This window comes from Fringilla coelebs (assembly GCF_963513975.1).
Source record: "Fringilla coelebs genome assembly, chromosome: 1".
Lineage (NCBI taxonomy): Eukaryota > Metazoa > Chordata > Aves > Passeriformes > Fringillidae > Fringilla > Fringilla coelebs.
In genome coordinates, this window is record NC_140028.1 from 10305569 (window position 1) to 10324160 (window position 18592).

At 40.4% G+C, this 18592-nt stretch overlaps 1 protein-coding gene across 1 annotated transcript in view; it reads left to right on the forward strand.

Annotated features, from left to right (window-relative positions):
• ASAP1 (ArfGAP with SH3 domain, ankyrin repeat and PH domain 1) overlaps nucleotides 1-18592 on the forward strand; it is a 141921-nt gene that overhangs the window by 26429 nt on the left and 96900 nt on the right. The window contains 1 exon segment of the mRNA XM_084222200.1: nucleotides 3145-3274. Coding sequence (XP_084078326.1) covers nucleotides 3145-3274 — 130 coding nt within the window.

Below are 18592 nucleotides of genomic sequence, written 5' to 3' on the forward strand. Positions count from 1 at the left end.
AATTTAACTAGTTTAAACATTAGCACATTTTTACAGGCAGCTTGTATATTTTTATTAACATCACCTTGTTTCCAGTGAGTTTAAATGAAAATAATCCAAGTCTAAAGAGGTCATGCCTATAGGGCTGTTTTCTTTACTAACATTTGAATAGGAGAAGGGGAAATGCTGCTTCTAAGCAGCAAAAGAGAGCACTGTATTCTCTCTGGCAGAATAAACAATTTCAGAACTGTCAAAAACAGACCAAAAGGCAGCTATGATCTTCCTTTTTCATTTTTAGGCATTGTGCCATTCTCTTTATCTACCAGTAGTCTTCTGTATTCATTCTATTTCTTATACATTTAATAGGTCTTTTTAGAAGACAACTTTTTTCCCTGATGAGGAAACACAAAAGTTCAGTTGCACTTTCTGCTCTGCCTTCACTTCTGTCACTCTTCACTGCTACAGTTTCCCTGGCCGGTCTTCTCCCTTTCTTAGTTGAATATGCTCTTCAGTTCTGTAGTTTAAATTTGCACAAAATAGTATCAAAGAAATTATGTCTTTAGCAATATGTTCAGCTTCTGGGGGGATTTTTTGGAGTAACAGATGTGGTTATTTTACAATCCGGAGATTAATGTTCAAGCTCAATAATTTCAGCCTGAAGAAGAACAATTCAACCCTAACAGTGAGAGTACCCAATTAATTAAACCAGTTTATCCACCAGTGTAATGGATTTATCTTCACTTGAAATCTGCCAGCAAGGGATCAGGAACCTTCCTAATGTCAACACTGTGGCTGCCCAGTGGACCACCAGGAACAGCTGTGTGACAGCCCATGATTGATGTTCAGCAGGAAATTACAGGGGATGACCACAGAGACCCTGCTTGGCCCTCGGGCCATATCCCTCACCCATCCAGTTTCCAAGCAGGCTAGGCCAAAACAGCTCTTTTGGATGTTACCAACAGCTCTTCCCTGGCCCAACCCCCCAGCCAGTTCTTTACTCTTCTTTCCATACTGCTTTTGATGCCACCAGCCATTTTTATCTTCTTGGTCTCTCTTCCTCCTCCACTGCTTTTTGAACACGATCATCAACTGATTTTCTTCCTATCTCTCTTGCTGCTTCTTCAGTGCTTCATTTTTTTTGCCCAAATCCATTTTTCACTGTAACTCCCACACAGTTCTTTTCTTGGCTTCCTCCTCCTCTTGCCTACTCTACCTTTCAGAGTCTCATGACGTTTAACAATCATCTGTACGAGCTCAGAGCCTTTGTGCCAGAAAGCTGGATCACGTGAAGCAGCAGCAGCAGCAATCACATGGCCATATGGAGGGCTTCTACTAAGGCAATGAAATCACAGAAACATGTTCAGGCAGGACCACTGCTCAGGAGTATTGGTCATATTTTTGCTGACAGAACTGCATAGAAGTCATTTTTTTATGGGTACACTCAAATCAGGCATCTCCTTTTCATCCTTACCCAGGCATTGCAGCTTTTAGTTGGTACTGTAAACTATTTTTGAGTTCCCCAGGCATTTTATTAGAATTACATAAAAACCATGTACCAGCCTAACCACATTGTAATGTGGTAGGTACTTATACTGAGAACATAAAATCCTTTGAAATGGATACAGCCATATAATATTGCTCATACTCAATTGTTCAGATTTGAGAATATTTACCATTCCTGAATGGCCCAGCTTGTGTGGAGAGAATCCCAAATATAAGGAGGAGAAAATCACACAGTATGTCTAAATAAATCACACTGATGCAGCAGATGACCACAATTACTTGAGCCTCCTGAGACTTAGCCTTCTTTAGAAATGAACATATGGGACCCCACACCTAAGCTTAAAAAAAAAAATTGAAAAGGTCCTGTCTGTCAGTTTCCTGAGTTACGAAATACAACAATGGATAAAGGAGACGTTAACTATTCAGAAATACTGCTTGTGAGGGGACACAGGGCTGTGAGCCCGCGGTTCAGGTCTCGGCTCAGCGCTGCTCTGGGACACCGCGCTGGGCTGTGCGACCCGGCCACGGCAGCACTGACAGCTCTGCTCTGGAAAGGCTCAGGAGCGGAGCCAGCAACGCAAAATCGGCAATAGCAACTTCAAGGGCTTCTCTAAATCATAGCAGGACTTCTTAAAAATTAACTAAGACCAAGGAGCGTAAAAACCTATGCGGTCAAGACTGCCCAAAGGGGTGGCTCCCTCAGCGGTGGCTGCACGAATCCTCGGCTCCACATCACCGGCAGATGGGCTCCGACCGGCCGTGACGGACTTAAGGAAGGGGAAAAAAAGAAACAAGAGACCCTCCGACCCACCCTGGGGGTTCCCTGGAGCGGGAGCGGAGCCGCAGCCCGATGCGGGCAGGGCTGCCGGAAAGCACGGGAAGCTCATTCTCCCGCTTAGGGACAGTACTGCAGCTCAGCACCCCCGACCTTGTCAGCTTCCACCAAAAAGCGCTTTTTTATGAAAAGAAAACGAAAGAGTGGCAGCTTCCCCCCCTCAGAAACCGCGGGGCCGGGGGAGGGGAGCGCCGGCCGCGCCTGCGCGGAGCCGCTTCCTCGTTGTCGCGCGTAGCGGCGGCGGGCGGCGCGTGCCCGTCAGCGGTGCCCGTCAGCGCGGCCCCGCGGCCCCGCCGCGCCCGGCCCGGCCCCGCCTCCCCCGCCCGGGGGGCGCAGCCCGAGCCCGCACAAGTCAGTGCTCGACGCGGGCGGGAGCGGCGGCCGGGGCGGGGGGCGTGGGGGGGTCGGCGCGGGTGGGGAAAGGGGCTGAGCCCGGTGCGGTCGCCGCTCCCCTCCCGCCGCCCTCCCCGCAGCGCCGCGGCGGGGCCGAGCTGGGCTGCTCGGAGGCGGCCGCGGGAGCGCTCCCCACCGGCGGGGCCGAGCGAGGGGCGCCGTGCGGGGGCCTCTCCCCCTTCACCTCCTGTCCGGAGGAGGAGGGGGCGGCCGGGGAGAGGCTGGATGTAGAGGGCGAAGCTTCAGCCTCCCTCTGCGGCTCCGGTGCTTTGATGCTGCGGGTCTCTGCTGGCTGTTAACATCTTCCCTCTGCTTTTTTTTTTTTTTTTTTTTCGTTTTCTTATTTTTTTTCCCCACCTTTCCCCTCGAAACTTGGCTTCCCTTCTCTCCGGATCTGTGTGCCCGGCTTCTCCTGGGCTCTACCGGTGGGGCAGGATCATGCCGGACCAGATCACCGTGTCGGAGTTCATCGCCGAGACCACAGAGGATTACAACTCCCCGACCACCTCCAGCTTCACCACCCGCTTGCAGAACTGCAGGAACACGGTCACGCTGCTGGAAGAGGTAAATCGTCCACACCCCACATCCTATCCCTTGTTTTTTATCATTTCCCCTCTTTTTTGTTCCTTTTTATTAATTTTCTTTTTCTGTATGCCTTTGAGAGAGCATCAGGGACGGGGCAGCACCACCCGCCCAAATCCACAGGAGCCAGAGGCGTTGGTATGCATGTAATCTGGTCTTTTAATTGTGGGACTTTGCCCTTGTGTTGAGCTAGTTACAGAAAGCTTTCCTGCTCTGGCGTCTCAAAGATTAGTGCGTAAAGCAGTTGTCTGAACTTAAATGTTGCTGTGGTACTTCTTGATGTTTTCAGTGTTGTCGGTTGTTGCAATAGAAAAAAGAGCGTGAATGCTGGGGTTTTCAGAGGGAAGATGAGGGGGGAGTTTTGTTTGGGAGCCTTAGTAGAGGTTTTCCCCAGCCACTCATTACATCAAGTAAGCACAGAACTCTGACTGCAGAAATCTGCCAAGGGAGACTTGGTTTAAGAAATGAGGTAAGGATGAAGAGATGAATGTGGAGAGAAGGAAATAATATGGAAACAGAATTGGTGGAAGAAGAGGAGCAAAATAATGCAGCAGAAGAGATTATACGGTTTTAGCACTTCAACCTTGAAGCCTCAGTGCTGGGGTTTTTTCATGCTTGTTATGAGCATCATTTAAGTGTTCATCCTGCTGTGCCGTCAAGAAATAGGAGCATGAAAATGGGTAAACTTCCAGAGCTGGTTTCCAAGGAATATCAGTCCACTGCTTCCTATTTGAGGTTTCAGAGCGATTTCTTATGGACTAGGTCAGTGGTTATGAGGAAATGTCTTCCAAATGACTTTAAAAGAAGACAGTGTACAGCTCTTCTCTTGCCCTGTGCTTGCTTGAAGGTACAAGCATAATGACACTGAAAGAAGACTGATTTTTGCTATTGTTGCAGAGGCTGCAGTTAGTTGTTGTTTTGGATTATACACTTAGTTCATCAAGTATTTGTCGATTCTTCAGGAGCCAGCGCGTATCTAGGAGATGGATTTAATAGAGTCTTTTAGTTCTGCTGTATGTGTTGGCATGAGCAAAACATTTGGTATGCAAGGAAAGAGTATTAATTATTTAATTATGGTTTTTGCTTGATAGTCTTGGGTATGGAAATATTATGCCACAGGATTCAGATCAGCTGAAGTTTTAATAGAAAAACTGTCTATGTTCAAAACTGTAACAGCACTATTGTCTGTGGCAATTAACTAGAGTGATTGTAAGTTCACATTTAGAATTATGTATTTTATTTTTATTATGTAACCTAGATTAACATCTGTAACTTTTCCGTAACTGTAACTGGTTTGGTTTTTCTTTTCTCTTGTTACTAAGCCATGATAGATTTCTCAAAAATCAACCTGTTAGGTTAGTGTTTAACAGAATTGCTGCCCCCTGTTCTTAACTATGTGAAATAGGTACAGACATTGATATGCTTATTAGTACACTTGACAGCATGCATAGAGTTAAATAATACATATTTTGTCATCACTAGTGACTTCTAGGGTAAGAATACAGTGTAATGCTTTCATGGTTTGGGAGATACATCAGTTCAGGCTGAATATGATAATGCCTTTCCAAAGAGAAACAAAATATAGAAGATAAATACACAGTGTTCTGCACTATTTGTGTGGACTGTGTGTATTTTAGAAGTTTTTATGTCAGATTTGACAATAAATCGGGGAATAAAGAATGGCGGGTACTTCTGTTGCTTGTGTTGCTCTTCTTTGAATTTCTTTTGTTTGTATAACTGTTTTATGTGCCCTATTTGAACTGATTGCAGTGTGAAGTGGACTTGTTTTGCATTATTTTTTATTATCTATAAATACAAAAAAGATTTATTTGGTGGGAAATGAGATTTAAGCAGGCTCTACTGTTTCATGTACAAAAAAAATCTGCATCTCTCCCAAATTTATAATGAATAATGTGCATGGGGAAATACAGTCAGGATGTGGCTAGCAAAAGGCTCCTTCAGTCTTTGTGCATGTGAGCTACAATTACAGTGAAGACACGGTTTTGCTGCTGCTGCTGCTTTCAAGCTGGGTTGGTGTCTATCCACCTGCTTACCTAAAGCAGTGAGTTCTGTGAAACACGGGATTAAAACGAGTGCTTGAAGTGGGTGTTCTGTAGCTCCTGCTGCTGTTGTTGATGTGTTGTGAATGACCTAAGAACTCAAGCAGCTCCTGAACTTCAGTGTTGAGCCTGCTGTGTTAAGGCAAAGGGGATGGTTCCATCCTTGCAGCTGTTTGATATTTAACTGAATGTTGCATCTGGGCTCTCTCTGGGCTTTTGCAGGCAGTGTCAGGCTCCGTGCTGTTATGGCGCTGCTGCCTGAAGGATCTGAGGTCGTTATTCCATAGCTAATTTAATTCAGCACAACCTGCACCTACCTCAGCGACTATAAGCTAGTTTGTGATTAACTAATTATTTTCTTTATTCTAAGCAATGTTGCAAACTGGAACTATTTTCTGAACAGAAAGGGAAGGGAAATTAAACAGATTTAATGAAAGTTAGCTCTGTTTCCCAGCCTCTGAGTCCGGTGTAATTCCAGCTGTAGCTCAGATCAGTGGCTAGATAAGAAAAACCTTTTCATAAAGAATGTGATGAAACAGAAATGGTTTTGTGGGGATGCCTTTACCTCGTTCCGTGAAGTTATTAAAAAATTGTGAGCTTACTGTTCCTGCATCACAACTAACAAGTTTTCTGAAATAATAAGAGGTGATGGACTCATTGGCTGATTTTCTCACTTGCTTGTCGATCAGTAGAGGGGCAGTGTGTTCAGCTGGGTGAATTGCTACCTATTATCTCCTAGTTGCCACTCTTTTTCCTATTTAAATCATTTTCAGAGGAGATTTTGGATCCAGTGATGTGCAATTTTGGAACAAGTTTCAACTGAAAAATCAGAGCAGACATGTTTACTGATTCTGATGAGTTTGCATTCCATAAGTTTTCAGTGGAAGGCCTAACAAAGCACAAAGGCATACCTCCCAAAATGAGAACCATGGAAGTGCTCCTCCAAAGGACTTCTCTGTTCTCAACTTATTAAAGCAACTGACAAAACAAAAGAAAATCTTCCACCCAAACTTTATTTAAATCTGTCATAATATTAATCGACAGTAGAAAGAACATGCTACTTTATAGCAGTTTATTGAATAGGAAGGTTCCATGCTACATTGTTTAAAACTACTGAAATTTAGGAAGATTTTCAAGTTTTTTTGGTTTGTTTTTTTTTTTTTCCTTTTAAAGACCAAGCTTAGATTTTTGTCATCCAGTCACACCAGATTAAAAAACAGACCCTGCCATATTTCTAGCCAGGCTTAGGCATCTTTAACAAGCAAAAGCTGCAAGATTGTTTTATAATATTTTTTTTTAGAGCATGAGTGTTGTGTAATTGCATCCAAGTAAACGCATATTTAAAAGTTCATTCTATTGCTAAAATAATAGGGCTTTTTCTCAAACTCATAGAAGGAGAAACAACCATTATATTGTAATATAGGCTGAATTTGAGAGAATTTGCCATCTGTACTCCTTTCTGTTGATTTCTTCAGCATAATCTTACATTCATGCAAAAAGATATTTTTAACACATTTCTGCATGCAGGTGGGAGGTTTCTTTTATAATGCAACACCTTTCCCCTTTAGAAAGGCTGAGAGAGTTGGAGTTTTCAGCTTGTAGAAGAGAAAGCTCTGGGGGGACCTTAGAGTAGCCTCCCAGGGCCTAAAGATGGTTGCAAGAGAGTTGGAGAGGGACATTTTACAAGGGTGTGGAGTGTCAGGACAGGAGGGAATGGCTTTAGACTGGATAGGGAAGGAATTCTTTACTCTGGGAGTGGTGAGACACTGGAACAGGCTGCTCAAAGGAGCTGTGGATGTCCCATCCCTGGAAGTGTTCAAGGCCAGGCTGGATGGGACCTTGAGCAGCGTGGTCCAGTGGAAGGTGTCCCTGCCCATGGCAAGGGTTGGAACTTGATGCTCTTTAAGGTCTCTTCTGACCCAAACCATTATATGAATCTGTAATGATCATATGAAGAGGGAATTATTGCATATGTAAATGGATGGCTAATTATTTTTTTAAAGTAGAAAGCCTAAATGGTAAATACAGGCAGATCACTGATACAGTCTCTTAAAATACAGCCTCTGCTTTGTTTTGACCAGACATGCTTTTATATCCACAGAAGCTTCATGATTTGTATTACTCAAATAGATTTTGAAAAGTTGATTTTAATCATTGAGTTAATATTACTTTGTGAGCTAGTTGGAATTTTTAGAGAATGATGACATCTGTTCTGAAAATAAGTAGTGCACATGTGGGATCACCACAAGACTGTCTTGATTATCATTCTGCTGTGTCCCAGCTCCAGCTGAAAGGACATCTTTGCACACAAGGGATAGCTCAGTTATCATGACCAGGCAGTTCTGAGTCTTTCTCTTAAAGTAGCAGATGTTGTGCAGGACTGTCTGGAGACAGAGATTAAGTTTAAATATTTAAATTCTCTTTAGTCAGGCTGGTAGATGTGAAGAGACAGTTAGAAGCTGATGATAAAATAAAGAATAGCTTCAGTTGTGATGATGCTGATTTTGCAGTTTAATGCCTGGTTTACTTTTGTACTTCTATAATACTTGAACATCTTTAATGATTAATGTTATTTCTTTCTTTCTTTTGATGTGCAAAGCTGAAGAGAAGTTGAAGTTGAGTGAGAACTTGAAAACTCAAAATGTGTTTTCTGACAATTAGATTGGCTGCAGATATGTTTGCATTTTGCTTTCAGGTTTTGATTTTGTTATGTTTTGATTTTTTTTAATTAAAAAAAAACCAAACCAAACTAACACTCTTCCTGCAATGATTGTTGCTCATTTTGTTTCTCACTGTGCTGATCTGCCTGAGCACAGCAGTCTGTCTGTCTGGTCCTATAGGCTGGTCCTATAACAGATGTGTCCATATATATCAGTAAAAGAATGACTGTCTGGCTCCTGCTCAGCCTCATACACATTTTGTTGTTCTTGGTGCAAGTCTGGTAGAATCTAACATAGCTTGAAAGGAGAAGATTTCTCATGTTCTTCTTCATGTCGTGGATACATCTCTAAGATTAGAGATGGGAAAGGGGAAAGTATGGGGTTGTTACTTTTTTTGTTTTGCCTTTTTAAAATTTTTTCTTTTAAAATGTGTTGTGTATGAATCATTTTCACAGTTTCCCATATGTAGCTTTCCCTGTGGGCTTCAGTTTATGCATTTATTTCTTATTCTACTGTGAGGAAGGACTTTTGGCATGAGGATGAGGGAACAGCATTCTTCCTCCTTATAATTTTGTTGAAACTTGTGTAGCACTGAAACTTCTATGACATCAGATCTTCTGTGGTGATTTCATACACTTTCCACCACAAGATCCTTTTCCAGTGACAAAGTGTTCTATCAAGGGAGGCAGGTGAAACCATGCATGAGAACAGGAGCATTTCCATCTGAATCTACTTTTGCTGGTATTATGCACAGACTTTGTTCATTAGCCTGGGCTGTGATAATGGGTAGGATCTATTTTGTGTGTGCATCAAGAAAATAGAAAAAATTTCTGTCACTTAATTTCTTTTGAAGCATTGCTTCTATATAGTTGCAACAAATTAATTATTATAATCTTTTTATTTCTCTATTTTTTAAAATTAAAATATATTTTTATTTTTAGGAGATGAATCCAGGAAACTCCAGCAGCATTAGACTTAAACTCAGCTTTTCCTAACCTTGTAAACAATTACTTATGGCAGTTAGAAGCAGTCTTGCATCATAGAGAGCTTTGTACTTCAGAGCTGGTTTTTTATGTAACAGACCATGAGCAATCTTCCGTTTTTGAGGAAATACGCTTTTGAGAGCAAACCGTCCGAAAAATAATGGATAAGAAAAATTTGTTTGTGTAGTTAGTAAAACTCAGGATAATTGTTGCTGCTTTTGCATTGAATGACAAATTGCAACAGCGATGTAAAGACGGGCATGTGAGCATTCTGAAATACAGAGGCCACAGTGAGAGCACATGGGTGACTCCCAATCACAACACTGAAAATGTGATACAGATGGAGTTGACAGCAGTGTATTGTATTTAAAATGCAGCTGAGGATGCTTTTATATTTGCATGCTACAGTATTTATTCATTTAGTGTGTAATCAGTTTTACCCTTCATTTGATAGCAGTCAAAGCATTTGTCTGTAATAAGCAGGCAATCTCCTTTTACTTAAATGTGACTGATGTGAGGAAAAATAAGAAACACTCACTGGTAGCTCAAAGTTTCAGTCATGGCAGATGGATTAGCTGTGCCTTTTGAGAATTTGTATTCATTTTAGGCATATTTATGAAAGTACTTAGTGCATTTGGTACCTCATATGTTTTTTTGAGAAGTACTGCTTCTTGTTTTGAACTCCCAACAGGCTTCTTCATGTTTACTCATCAGTTAGGAAGCTGTGAAAGTGCTCTTTGGTGCACTCTGTTCAGTATGCTGTGCAGATAAACCCTGACAGAGTGTGTACCATGTAGTCATGGGAACTTGGCCCCGATGGAGGGGAGACACTTAAAGTGGCACGACTTAAAGTTGAGTTTAATGTTTAGGTTTGAGTCCTGTGGAGACACCTTCCATAGTTGAAAAACAATAAAAAGTACTTTGAAGAAAACATAGAAGGGGAAACAACCCACAAAACCATGTTTGTATTTCAGCAGGGTGTCACTGAAGGACTGCACATGAGTGGTTCAGAACAGAATGAGATTGGTTGATTTAATTTCCAGTATGTTTCTTATTACGAAGAATAAAACTCAATTTTCATAACTGTCGTTGTGATTTGTAACAATATGAATAAAAATGGCTTTTAATAATTTTAAACAGCAGATGTGAAGTAAATTTACAGAGCATAATTGTAAGAAAGATCATAGCATCTCATTTTGAATGGAATAGTGCCTTGCAATAAAACCATTAGGCAGAATCAAGCTGAGAATGCTAATTATCAGTATTGTTTCAAGTGCAAAGGTAGGCAATATAAGCATGTTCTAAAAAAAGGGCTCTTAATGGCTTTTTTATATCTCATGGGAAACTTCTCAGAGTCCAGTTAGTAGCATATGTTGGTACTTCTCTTTGGGACTGTTCAGCCAGGTTTTGATACTAGCCAAGAGGTCTAAAGTTTATTGGTGAGTACAAAGGAAAAGCCTTGAGATAATGGCATGAGTTTCCTTTCCTGAAGGAGTGCAGCTGGAAGTCCACTTCCCTGCTGGGAAGTGCAACAAACAGTTATTTTATATTTCTAAAGACAGACTGTTGATCTGTGTTATTTATCTATAGCTGTATGTAATGGGTTGTAAATATTGCTGTCAGTGGGCTAATGCTGAGCTTTTGAATAAGCATTGTGACAAGTAAGATTTTGGAGTACGATGGGCTTGATTGTGGTGATTGTGGATCCATTAATGTTCCTATGAAAAAGCAACAAAATGTAAGGATTCCATTTCCCCTTTTACAGACATAGATGTGCATGTGGGTGCACATAGCCGCCTTGTCTCTCTTTTAGTCAGTGGTGAAAAGAGAGGGCTGAAGTTGTGCTGTTGCTGTGCTTAAGCTGGAAAGTGTATGCCTTTCTTTCTTTTAAATAGCCACCTCTATCTTGGCCTTTCTTTTTTTATCCTTCTTGTGACATTTCTTAACAGAAGAATTGTAAAACTATTTCTGATGAAGAAATAGAAACTTACAATGCCAGTAGACTCTTTTAATTTCTTGGTTTGCTCTTGGATTAGAGTTAAAAATCAATATGGTGTTGGAGGTAGAACTGTCAGACCTTTGACATGGTGTGCTCTTGGAGTCTTTGTCCAGGCTGGTGAGAGATGGACGAGGTAAGGGATCTGCAGGCTGGGTGGGACATGGGCTGGATTGCCAGCTCAGAGGGTGGGGAATCAATGAAGCAAAGTTCAGCTGGCATCAGGTTGCAGCTGACACCAGTACTTTCCAGGGCCTGTTTTGGGATTAGAGCTGTTTGGTATCTTTTAATTGGGTGGATGGTGGGCTTGAGTGTGATCTCAAGTTTATTTGGACCATACCAAGTTGTTTAATGTGGTGGCAACAGTCACCCTTCAGTGGGACCTGAGGAAGTGGCCTGATACAGGAGGAGCCTTGTGTTACTCATTGAAGAGAAATATGAAATCCTACTCCAGGGATGGATGGAGTTGCCATGTGCAGCAGTACAGGCTGGCCAGAAGACAGTTTTCTAAGGAAGAACCTTGGACTCAGGTGGATGAGCTGTTGAGTGTGGGTTCACAGTGACAAAGGCCAGCCATGGACTGGGCTGTGTTAGTGAAGTTGCAGCCAGAAAGGAGTGGTTCTTCCCCTCTGTCAGGAAGTGTGAGACCACATCTAAAGTACTGTGTTTGGGGTTCACCAATACATGAAAGAAATTATAGACTGCCACAAGTCCAGGTGAGGATCACCAGGGCGATTAAGGGCCGAGAGCACATTGCTTCTTCAGCCTTAGACAAGAGACTGAGAGAAGGTCATATTGATTTCTCCAAGTCTGGAGTATATATAAGGGGAGAAAACTGATAGGATAGAAATTCTGATTACTTTTGAGAAGGTTTTGAGGGGGTGTGTTTGTGGTTTTTTATCATTACTATTTTGGGGGACTTGTTTTTTTTGACCCATGCGTCTGGTGAACAAGTGCTCAGAGAGAATGTGAAACCTCTTGTCCTCAGAGACATTCAAAACTCCACTTGACTGTAGAAGTAGGCTCCTTAAAATTGTTTGGACTGCATCATTTAATCTTTTAGAACATAAGGAGGCAGAGTAAAGTGGTTGTTTAGTTTCATGAATGTGTTTTTGTGTTTGCAGGTAGGAGTTTACAGTGAGCTTATTTGTGGAAAAACAGCACATTTAAACCTAAGAAAAACGGTGTAAGAAAATTGGTATTTTTTTTATTTCAGTGGGAGACTGCTTTAATAGAGAAAATGGGATACTACTCACACCTCTGCAAAAGTGTAGTTGAAAAGCTTATCAAATTTGGGGCTTTGTGTGATTTTTAGGAATAGTTTGAATAGTTATTGAATGTTGGAAAATTATGTAATTCTTTTTAAACGACCAATCTGTACTTCTAGAAAGTCAGCTAATTTATTTTGTAAAGTTATAACTATATTAAAGCTGAACTATGTCTCTGCTGGGTTAATTTTTATTATTAACTTTTCTTTGTAGGAAGGTGATTTGAATTTTGGATTCTAGAGCTCCCACCTTGAATTTATTATAATAATTTCCTTTCTTCTTGTAATATATTTTACTTTTCAGGTAAATTATCTTTTGATTTTTTTTTATTCTCAAAGCAGGAGTTTTGGACTAAAGAGGGAAATACACCTGAAGAAGTGTCCTTAATATAAAACTTAATCTTTTCCATAGCACTTCAGAAAAACTTACTAGGGATGGGGGAGGCAGGAAAGAATAAAATATAGCAGGATTTTTTTGTTGGGAGAGTTGTGTCTTGTGAGACTGCACTAGGATTTAAATATCCTATTCTGATTAGGTTTTAAAAACTTCATTTTCTAAAATCATAGAATATAGGGAATTTTTTCCTAATGGCTAATCTAAAACTACTATATTTCAGTTTAAAGCCATTCCCCCTTGTCTTATCACTACATGCTCTTGTTGGAAAAAGTCTCTTTCCAGCTCTGTTGTAGCCTCCTTTAGGTAGTGGAAGGTGCCATAAGGTTTCCCTGGAGCCTTCTCTTCTCCAGATGAGAAGCCCAGTGCACTCAGATGGCTTTCATAGGAGAGGTGCTCCAGCCCTCTGACTGGTGACTCTCCTCTGGACTGGTTGCAGCATGTCCCTCGTGTGTTGGGGACCCAGAGCTGGACACAGCACTGCAGGCAGGGCTTCACCTCCTTCAGCCTGCTGGCCACACTGTTCTTGATGCAGCCAAGGGTACAGTTGGCAACTGCAAATTACTGGCTCGTGTCTGTTTGTTTTGGTTTGGTTTGGTTTTCTTTGTGTTTTTTTTGTTTTGTTTTGGTTTTTTTCCCTTTTTGACAGCCAAGAATCCTCAAGGCCTTCTTGACACTGCTTCTCTCAATCCATTCATCCCCCAGCCTTCTGATATAGGGAGTTGCCAGGACCCAGGTGCAGGAAGTTGAGCCGTTGATTCAAACACTTTGGATGTGGTCATTCAGGCAATTCCTTGTCATCCAACCTGTATCCATCAAACCTGTGTCTCCCTAATGAGTGACAAAGATGTTGTGTGTGACCGTGTCCTAGGCCTTACAGAAGTCAAGGCTGGTGACATAAAAAACCCATTACAATCAAACTACATGAATGCAATGCTCATTCAAAACAAACAAAACCATTTTAATTAATACTTCTACATGTCAGTGTCATAGGCTTGAAAGTACTACACAATGAAAAGTTGAGCTGTTCTGTGCAGTGTGTAGTAAGGAAATGAAGACAGCTGTTAGAAAAATATAATGGTGATGTTAAAAGCAACCTAGGATGCTTTTGTTCAGTGATGACAGATTGCCTGTTTACAGCCTTCAAAAACTGTTTGTTAATTGTCAGTTTATGAAACTGTTGAATTTTAATAAAGTTGAATGATGCCAGGATGAGTATAACAGGGTGTGAAAGTTGTGCCAGGCTTTGCCCTGTTGTAAGTAAGCAGGACCGTGGTCCATCCCTGTGTTGTTAATAATGTAATATACAATGGTGATGGTGTTTGTGAGATCAGCAGGAATGGATAACTTTTAACTAAGACTTCTTAAGGAGGTAGCTTAAATCTAAGATACGTGGGTGTTGTTGGTTGTGTTTTCACTTCGTATTTTTCTTGCCTCACTAAGTGTCAAAATTATGGGGAAAATTGTTAAATAAAGAGTGATGCTGCTAAGACAATGCAAGTGGGAAATCCTGACTATGTCTGTTGTCCAATCCAATCTCTTATCTTGGAAAAGTATTTATATTACCTGTGTTAGTCATGAAATTGAAATGTATTAAACCAGACAATGAGTTTATAGCAGACAAGAATTTATAACTAACTAGAAATAGAAAGTTGAATGAAGTTGCCTTAAATGTTTTGACAAAGCTGTTTGTTTTTACTGTAAAACTGGTCTCACACACTACATTTTCCAAACCTTATAAACGATGCTTTGATTTCTTTTGCAAATTGTTCTTCATATGAGACTTTGTGAAAATTAAACTTCTATTATTTGATCTGGGGAAAGCTACTTGGGCAAAACAATAAAATTTTGATTCTTTTGCAAGGCAGATGGATATATATATTTTAGTTTTCTAGTATATTGTCATGACTGCAGCACTTAAAATTGTATAATTTTCAGGGGATGTTTTGTGGTGGTGTTTTTTTTTTTTTTTGTTGCCCCTTCGGTGGGTTGTGGTTTTTCTTTCCCCACCTCTAGTCTCTTTCCAGGAGGGATGAAAGAAGCCTTAAGAGACTCTTTGATGTTGAGACCTACTTAAATAATTTTTCACTGTTATGATACCAGACCTGTCTGCTCACAGATTTGGAAAAAATGGTGGTATTCCTTAGGTGATGTGATTCAGGCATACAGAGAAATAAAATCTTTTGCGGTGGGGTCGCTTGCAGAAGCCCAAGTGCCCAAATATTGTCTGCTCACTAGTACAGTTATAAGGGAAGAGATGCTAGATCTCTCTAAATCCTCTTTTTTAAAATTGTTTATAATCCTCTGGTGGCAGTTTTGTTGCCAAGCTTTCACAGGAAGTGCTTGGAAGGAGACCTTGTTTAAACTGGCAGAGAAAACATAAGAAGAAATGCCCTTTTTTCTTTGCTGACAGTTTGCAGGTTTAATGAAGCTCTTTGCTGCTGACTTAAACCCTCAGATTCACTTCCTGCCCTTCCCTGTCTCCCCATTTCATTTGAAGTGCTCCATATGCTTCCTTGCTTGCTTTTTTTCCACCATGTCTAGGACAGGTTTTTCAATTTTTTTTTTCCTGTGGTTAAAACAGCTGTAATGGTGTTGCTTTACTTCAGCAAAGCCTGCTCTATTTGCTGAACTCATGTGCAGTTTAGTACAGCTTCCTGTTTTTCTCATCCTATTTAATTAGGCAACAAGTTGCAGCAAAGCAGCTTCCTTTAAAATGAATCACTGAATATTGTGCATATTGTAAATATGAAAGCAATTAATGTCTCTTTGAATCTTAAAAATTGTGGGTATTTTTCCATAGCTTTAATGTTTGTGTGGAAGACCAAACCTGGCTGCATACAAAGCAATTTTCTCCCTTTCTCTATATTCCTTTTCAATTTGATTTGATTTACTTTTTGTTCTCTATTGCTGCCTTTTATGGTAACAATAAAGAGCTGTCCTGCCTTATTTTTTTCTGTCATGATCTCAATTGCTTCATGACATATAACTTGTTCCTACAAGTAATGGTGCTGCTTCATTGGGTCCAGATGAGTGTATGCCATTAGATAACTCATCAATAAATTTGACAAGTACTTATTAGAACTGTCTCATTTGTCTTGCAGTGAGCATGGTATAGTGTGATTGTTCTTATAGCAATGCAGCTGTTTCTTTGAAACACTCCCCGTGTGTTCCTGTGAGAAAAGCAAAGGGAAATGAGGAGTTAATACAATGTAGCTGGTGCAGAGCGCAGTTCCTCTTATAAACCTGGGAAACAATTACAGGCTTGGGCAGTAGTATGAAATTATTGATTGGTTCATGACTCAAACTGAGAAACTACTGGGTGGAGTGATGACATTTTGCTTGTCGTTGAAGTATGCTGGAAGCACATGTACAATGTGTACAAAGATATCTGGATGGATGCCTCTTCTCTGATAGAGTGATTTTGCCTGTTGTAAACACGCACCTGGACCTTTGTCCATGTGCCAAAAGTTAAACCAGAAGGCTGTGCTTTAGGCTTACTCAACAGGACCTTTTGGAGTATCGTTCTCTCATCAAGTTGCTATATGACTGTCTAATTTGAAACAAACCTGTAATCTTGTGGTAGAGGAAGAAAACCTGAACTTTGCTCATCGTTAAGGAGAGTTGGAGCTTGGCCTGAGGCTTTAAAAGTAAGTAGATGCACCTGTAGTGAATGTTATTAGGTGCAAGAAATACCCTACGTGGTGTTAGTGATTCCTGTATGTCAGTGAGTGAAGTGCTGTGCTTGAAGGACTTCCCAGTTATTATGGACTGGACTACCTGCTGAATAATTCCACCATTTGGGAATTATGAGTTTATGGTGCTTCTGCTGGAAGAATTTACAAATGTAGTTAAAGCTTGACCATGATTGAGAGTTTTTAAATAAAGATTAGATCACTCTGAAAACAGCTGTAGATGAATTAAATGTATAAAAGACTAGGGTTTGATAGTGTGAATTTTTAGCTGTTGCTTATACGTGCTGAAAGTCTTTTTAGTGTTGTTTCCTGTGTGTGAAAGCAATTGTGGGGAAAAAGAAATTTCTATCTCTTGGTCAGCTGAATGCTAGAGAAGTGGGTTTGTCCCTGTCCAGTTAATGAATTTTTCTGAGGTAATAAAAAAATCATGTAGTGTGTTTTCCACATGATCAGTAATTGGAATTTCTTAATTTCTGAGAACTTGTCTTGAAGTTGAGTGGCCTAGCTCAATGAAGAGTGCTGAGGCCTCCATGGGAAGGCAACTGAATATATTAATTGACCATAGAAAACTTTACAAAACACTGGTGTACTGGACACTTAACCTTAATGGAAGATCTTAACTCTGATAGGTCATCTTACTGTTTTTGACAGGGCCCCAGGTAAATTAATTCATATTGCAAAATTCTGAGATATAGCAGAGTCTCATAAAATGGCAAAAGAAAATTTAAGATTTCTGTTTTCAATGCAGGATTTGAGTAGCATATAGTTTTAATGGGAAGGAAAAATATGCAAGCCTAGAAGTTTACAAGGAAGATAGACTGAAAATGTTTTAAAAAGCAGTTCACTGAGCACCACTCAGCCTTTTGGGAAGCTGGGCTGGGATAAATTAAAATGGAAGTCTGTAGAGACAGATGGTCATTTAGGGATGTGTCTTACATGTGGTAACAATTAAGATGTGAATGGAGCCTGCAACTGGGCTTCTGTGTTCTGTACTAACCTTACTTTTTACCCTCTGTGTGTCAGGGTATATTCACACACATCAATACAAAACATGTACACACACCTCAGTGTAAAACTGAGTGTGGCTGCTGCTGTTCTGTGTCTGTGCTGTGGTTTCTGGCCCATTAAGCAATGCACATGCAGCATATAGACAGCCAGTGCTCTTTCTTCATCAATATGGGCACTTAATTTGAATTTAGCTGAAGCATAAAGAGTTGACCCAGGCATGTCACTTCTCTCCTGAAACTTAAAGACAGTTGGTAAGTTTAGGGTGGTATGGAATCATAGAATGGTTTGAGCTGGAAGGGACACTCAAAGGCTTCTATTTCCAGAGTCCCACCAGTGAGAAGGAAGATCTTCAACTGGTTCATGAGCTTTGGTTTATTTGACTGCATTGTAGTCTCAAACAGGCTTCCTGTAATCAATGGGCTTGTTTGTATTGGGCTTTTAATTTGTGGATTAATCTTTAGAACAATTTTGGCCATTCTTAGGAAGCTTTTAACTGAGTTTGAAGAAGCCCTACTTCATACTTAGTGTGCAGTTTTTGAAGTATTTTTTCTTCTTTTTAGTAATAATGGAATTAACAAAATGGAATACAACAAGATGTTGGTTGAAGAGATAGTTTATGTAGAAGAATGAAAATGCATACAGCAGAATAATATATGTGCTCCTAATCCATACAGCAGAATAACAGATGTGCTCCTCAAGTGCATATGATACATGGGTGTAATGAGTTGTGCTGTCTTGGATGTTGCTTTCAAAAAAATGGGATGAGATATGTAAATAAATATAGAGCCAAAGGTAGATAATGAAAGTTTATGATCATGTTCCAGGATCTGCTAGGGACCAGTTTGGTTGTTGAAGCGTCATGGTATTGCTCCAAAATGTTAGAGTGATAAAACTTTCATTTCAGCTGAGGAATGGGTAAGCAATGTTTCAAAACATCAGCAGTATTAAACTTAAAATTAAATTGAGCAGTATTTTGAAAGAAATTTTATTAATTTGTGCTCAGACTTTGAGCAGAACATTTGGATAGTATTTTCCATCCAAGTTTCCATCATTCTGTTTTACCCTGTATGTCTTGTCCCTTCTTGAAGGGCCTAGAGTTGACTGATACCACGTCTGTGTGGATGGCTCTTAAAGGCTTCAGTGCTTGTAGCAAGACCTCCAGAAGACTTAGATAACAATCTTTTCTGTAAAAGCTGCTTATATTTTGCAGAAATAAATATATTATTCACAACTTGGT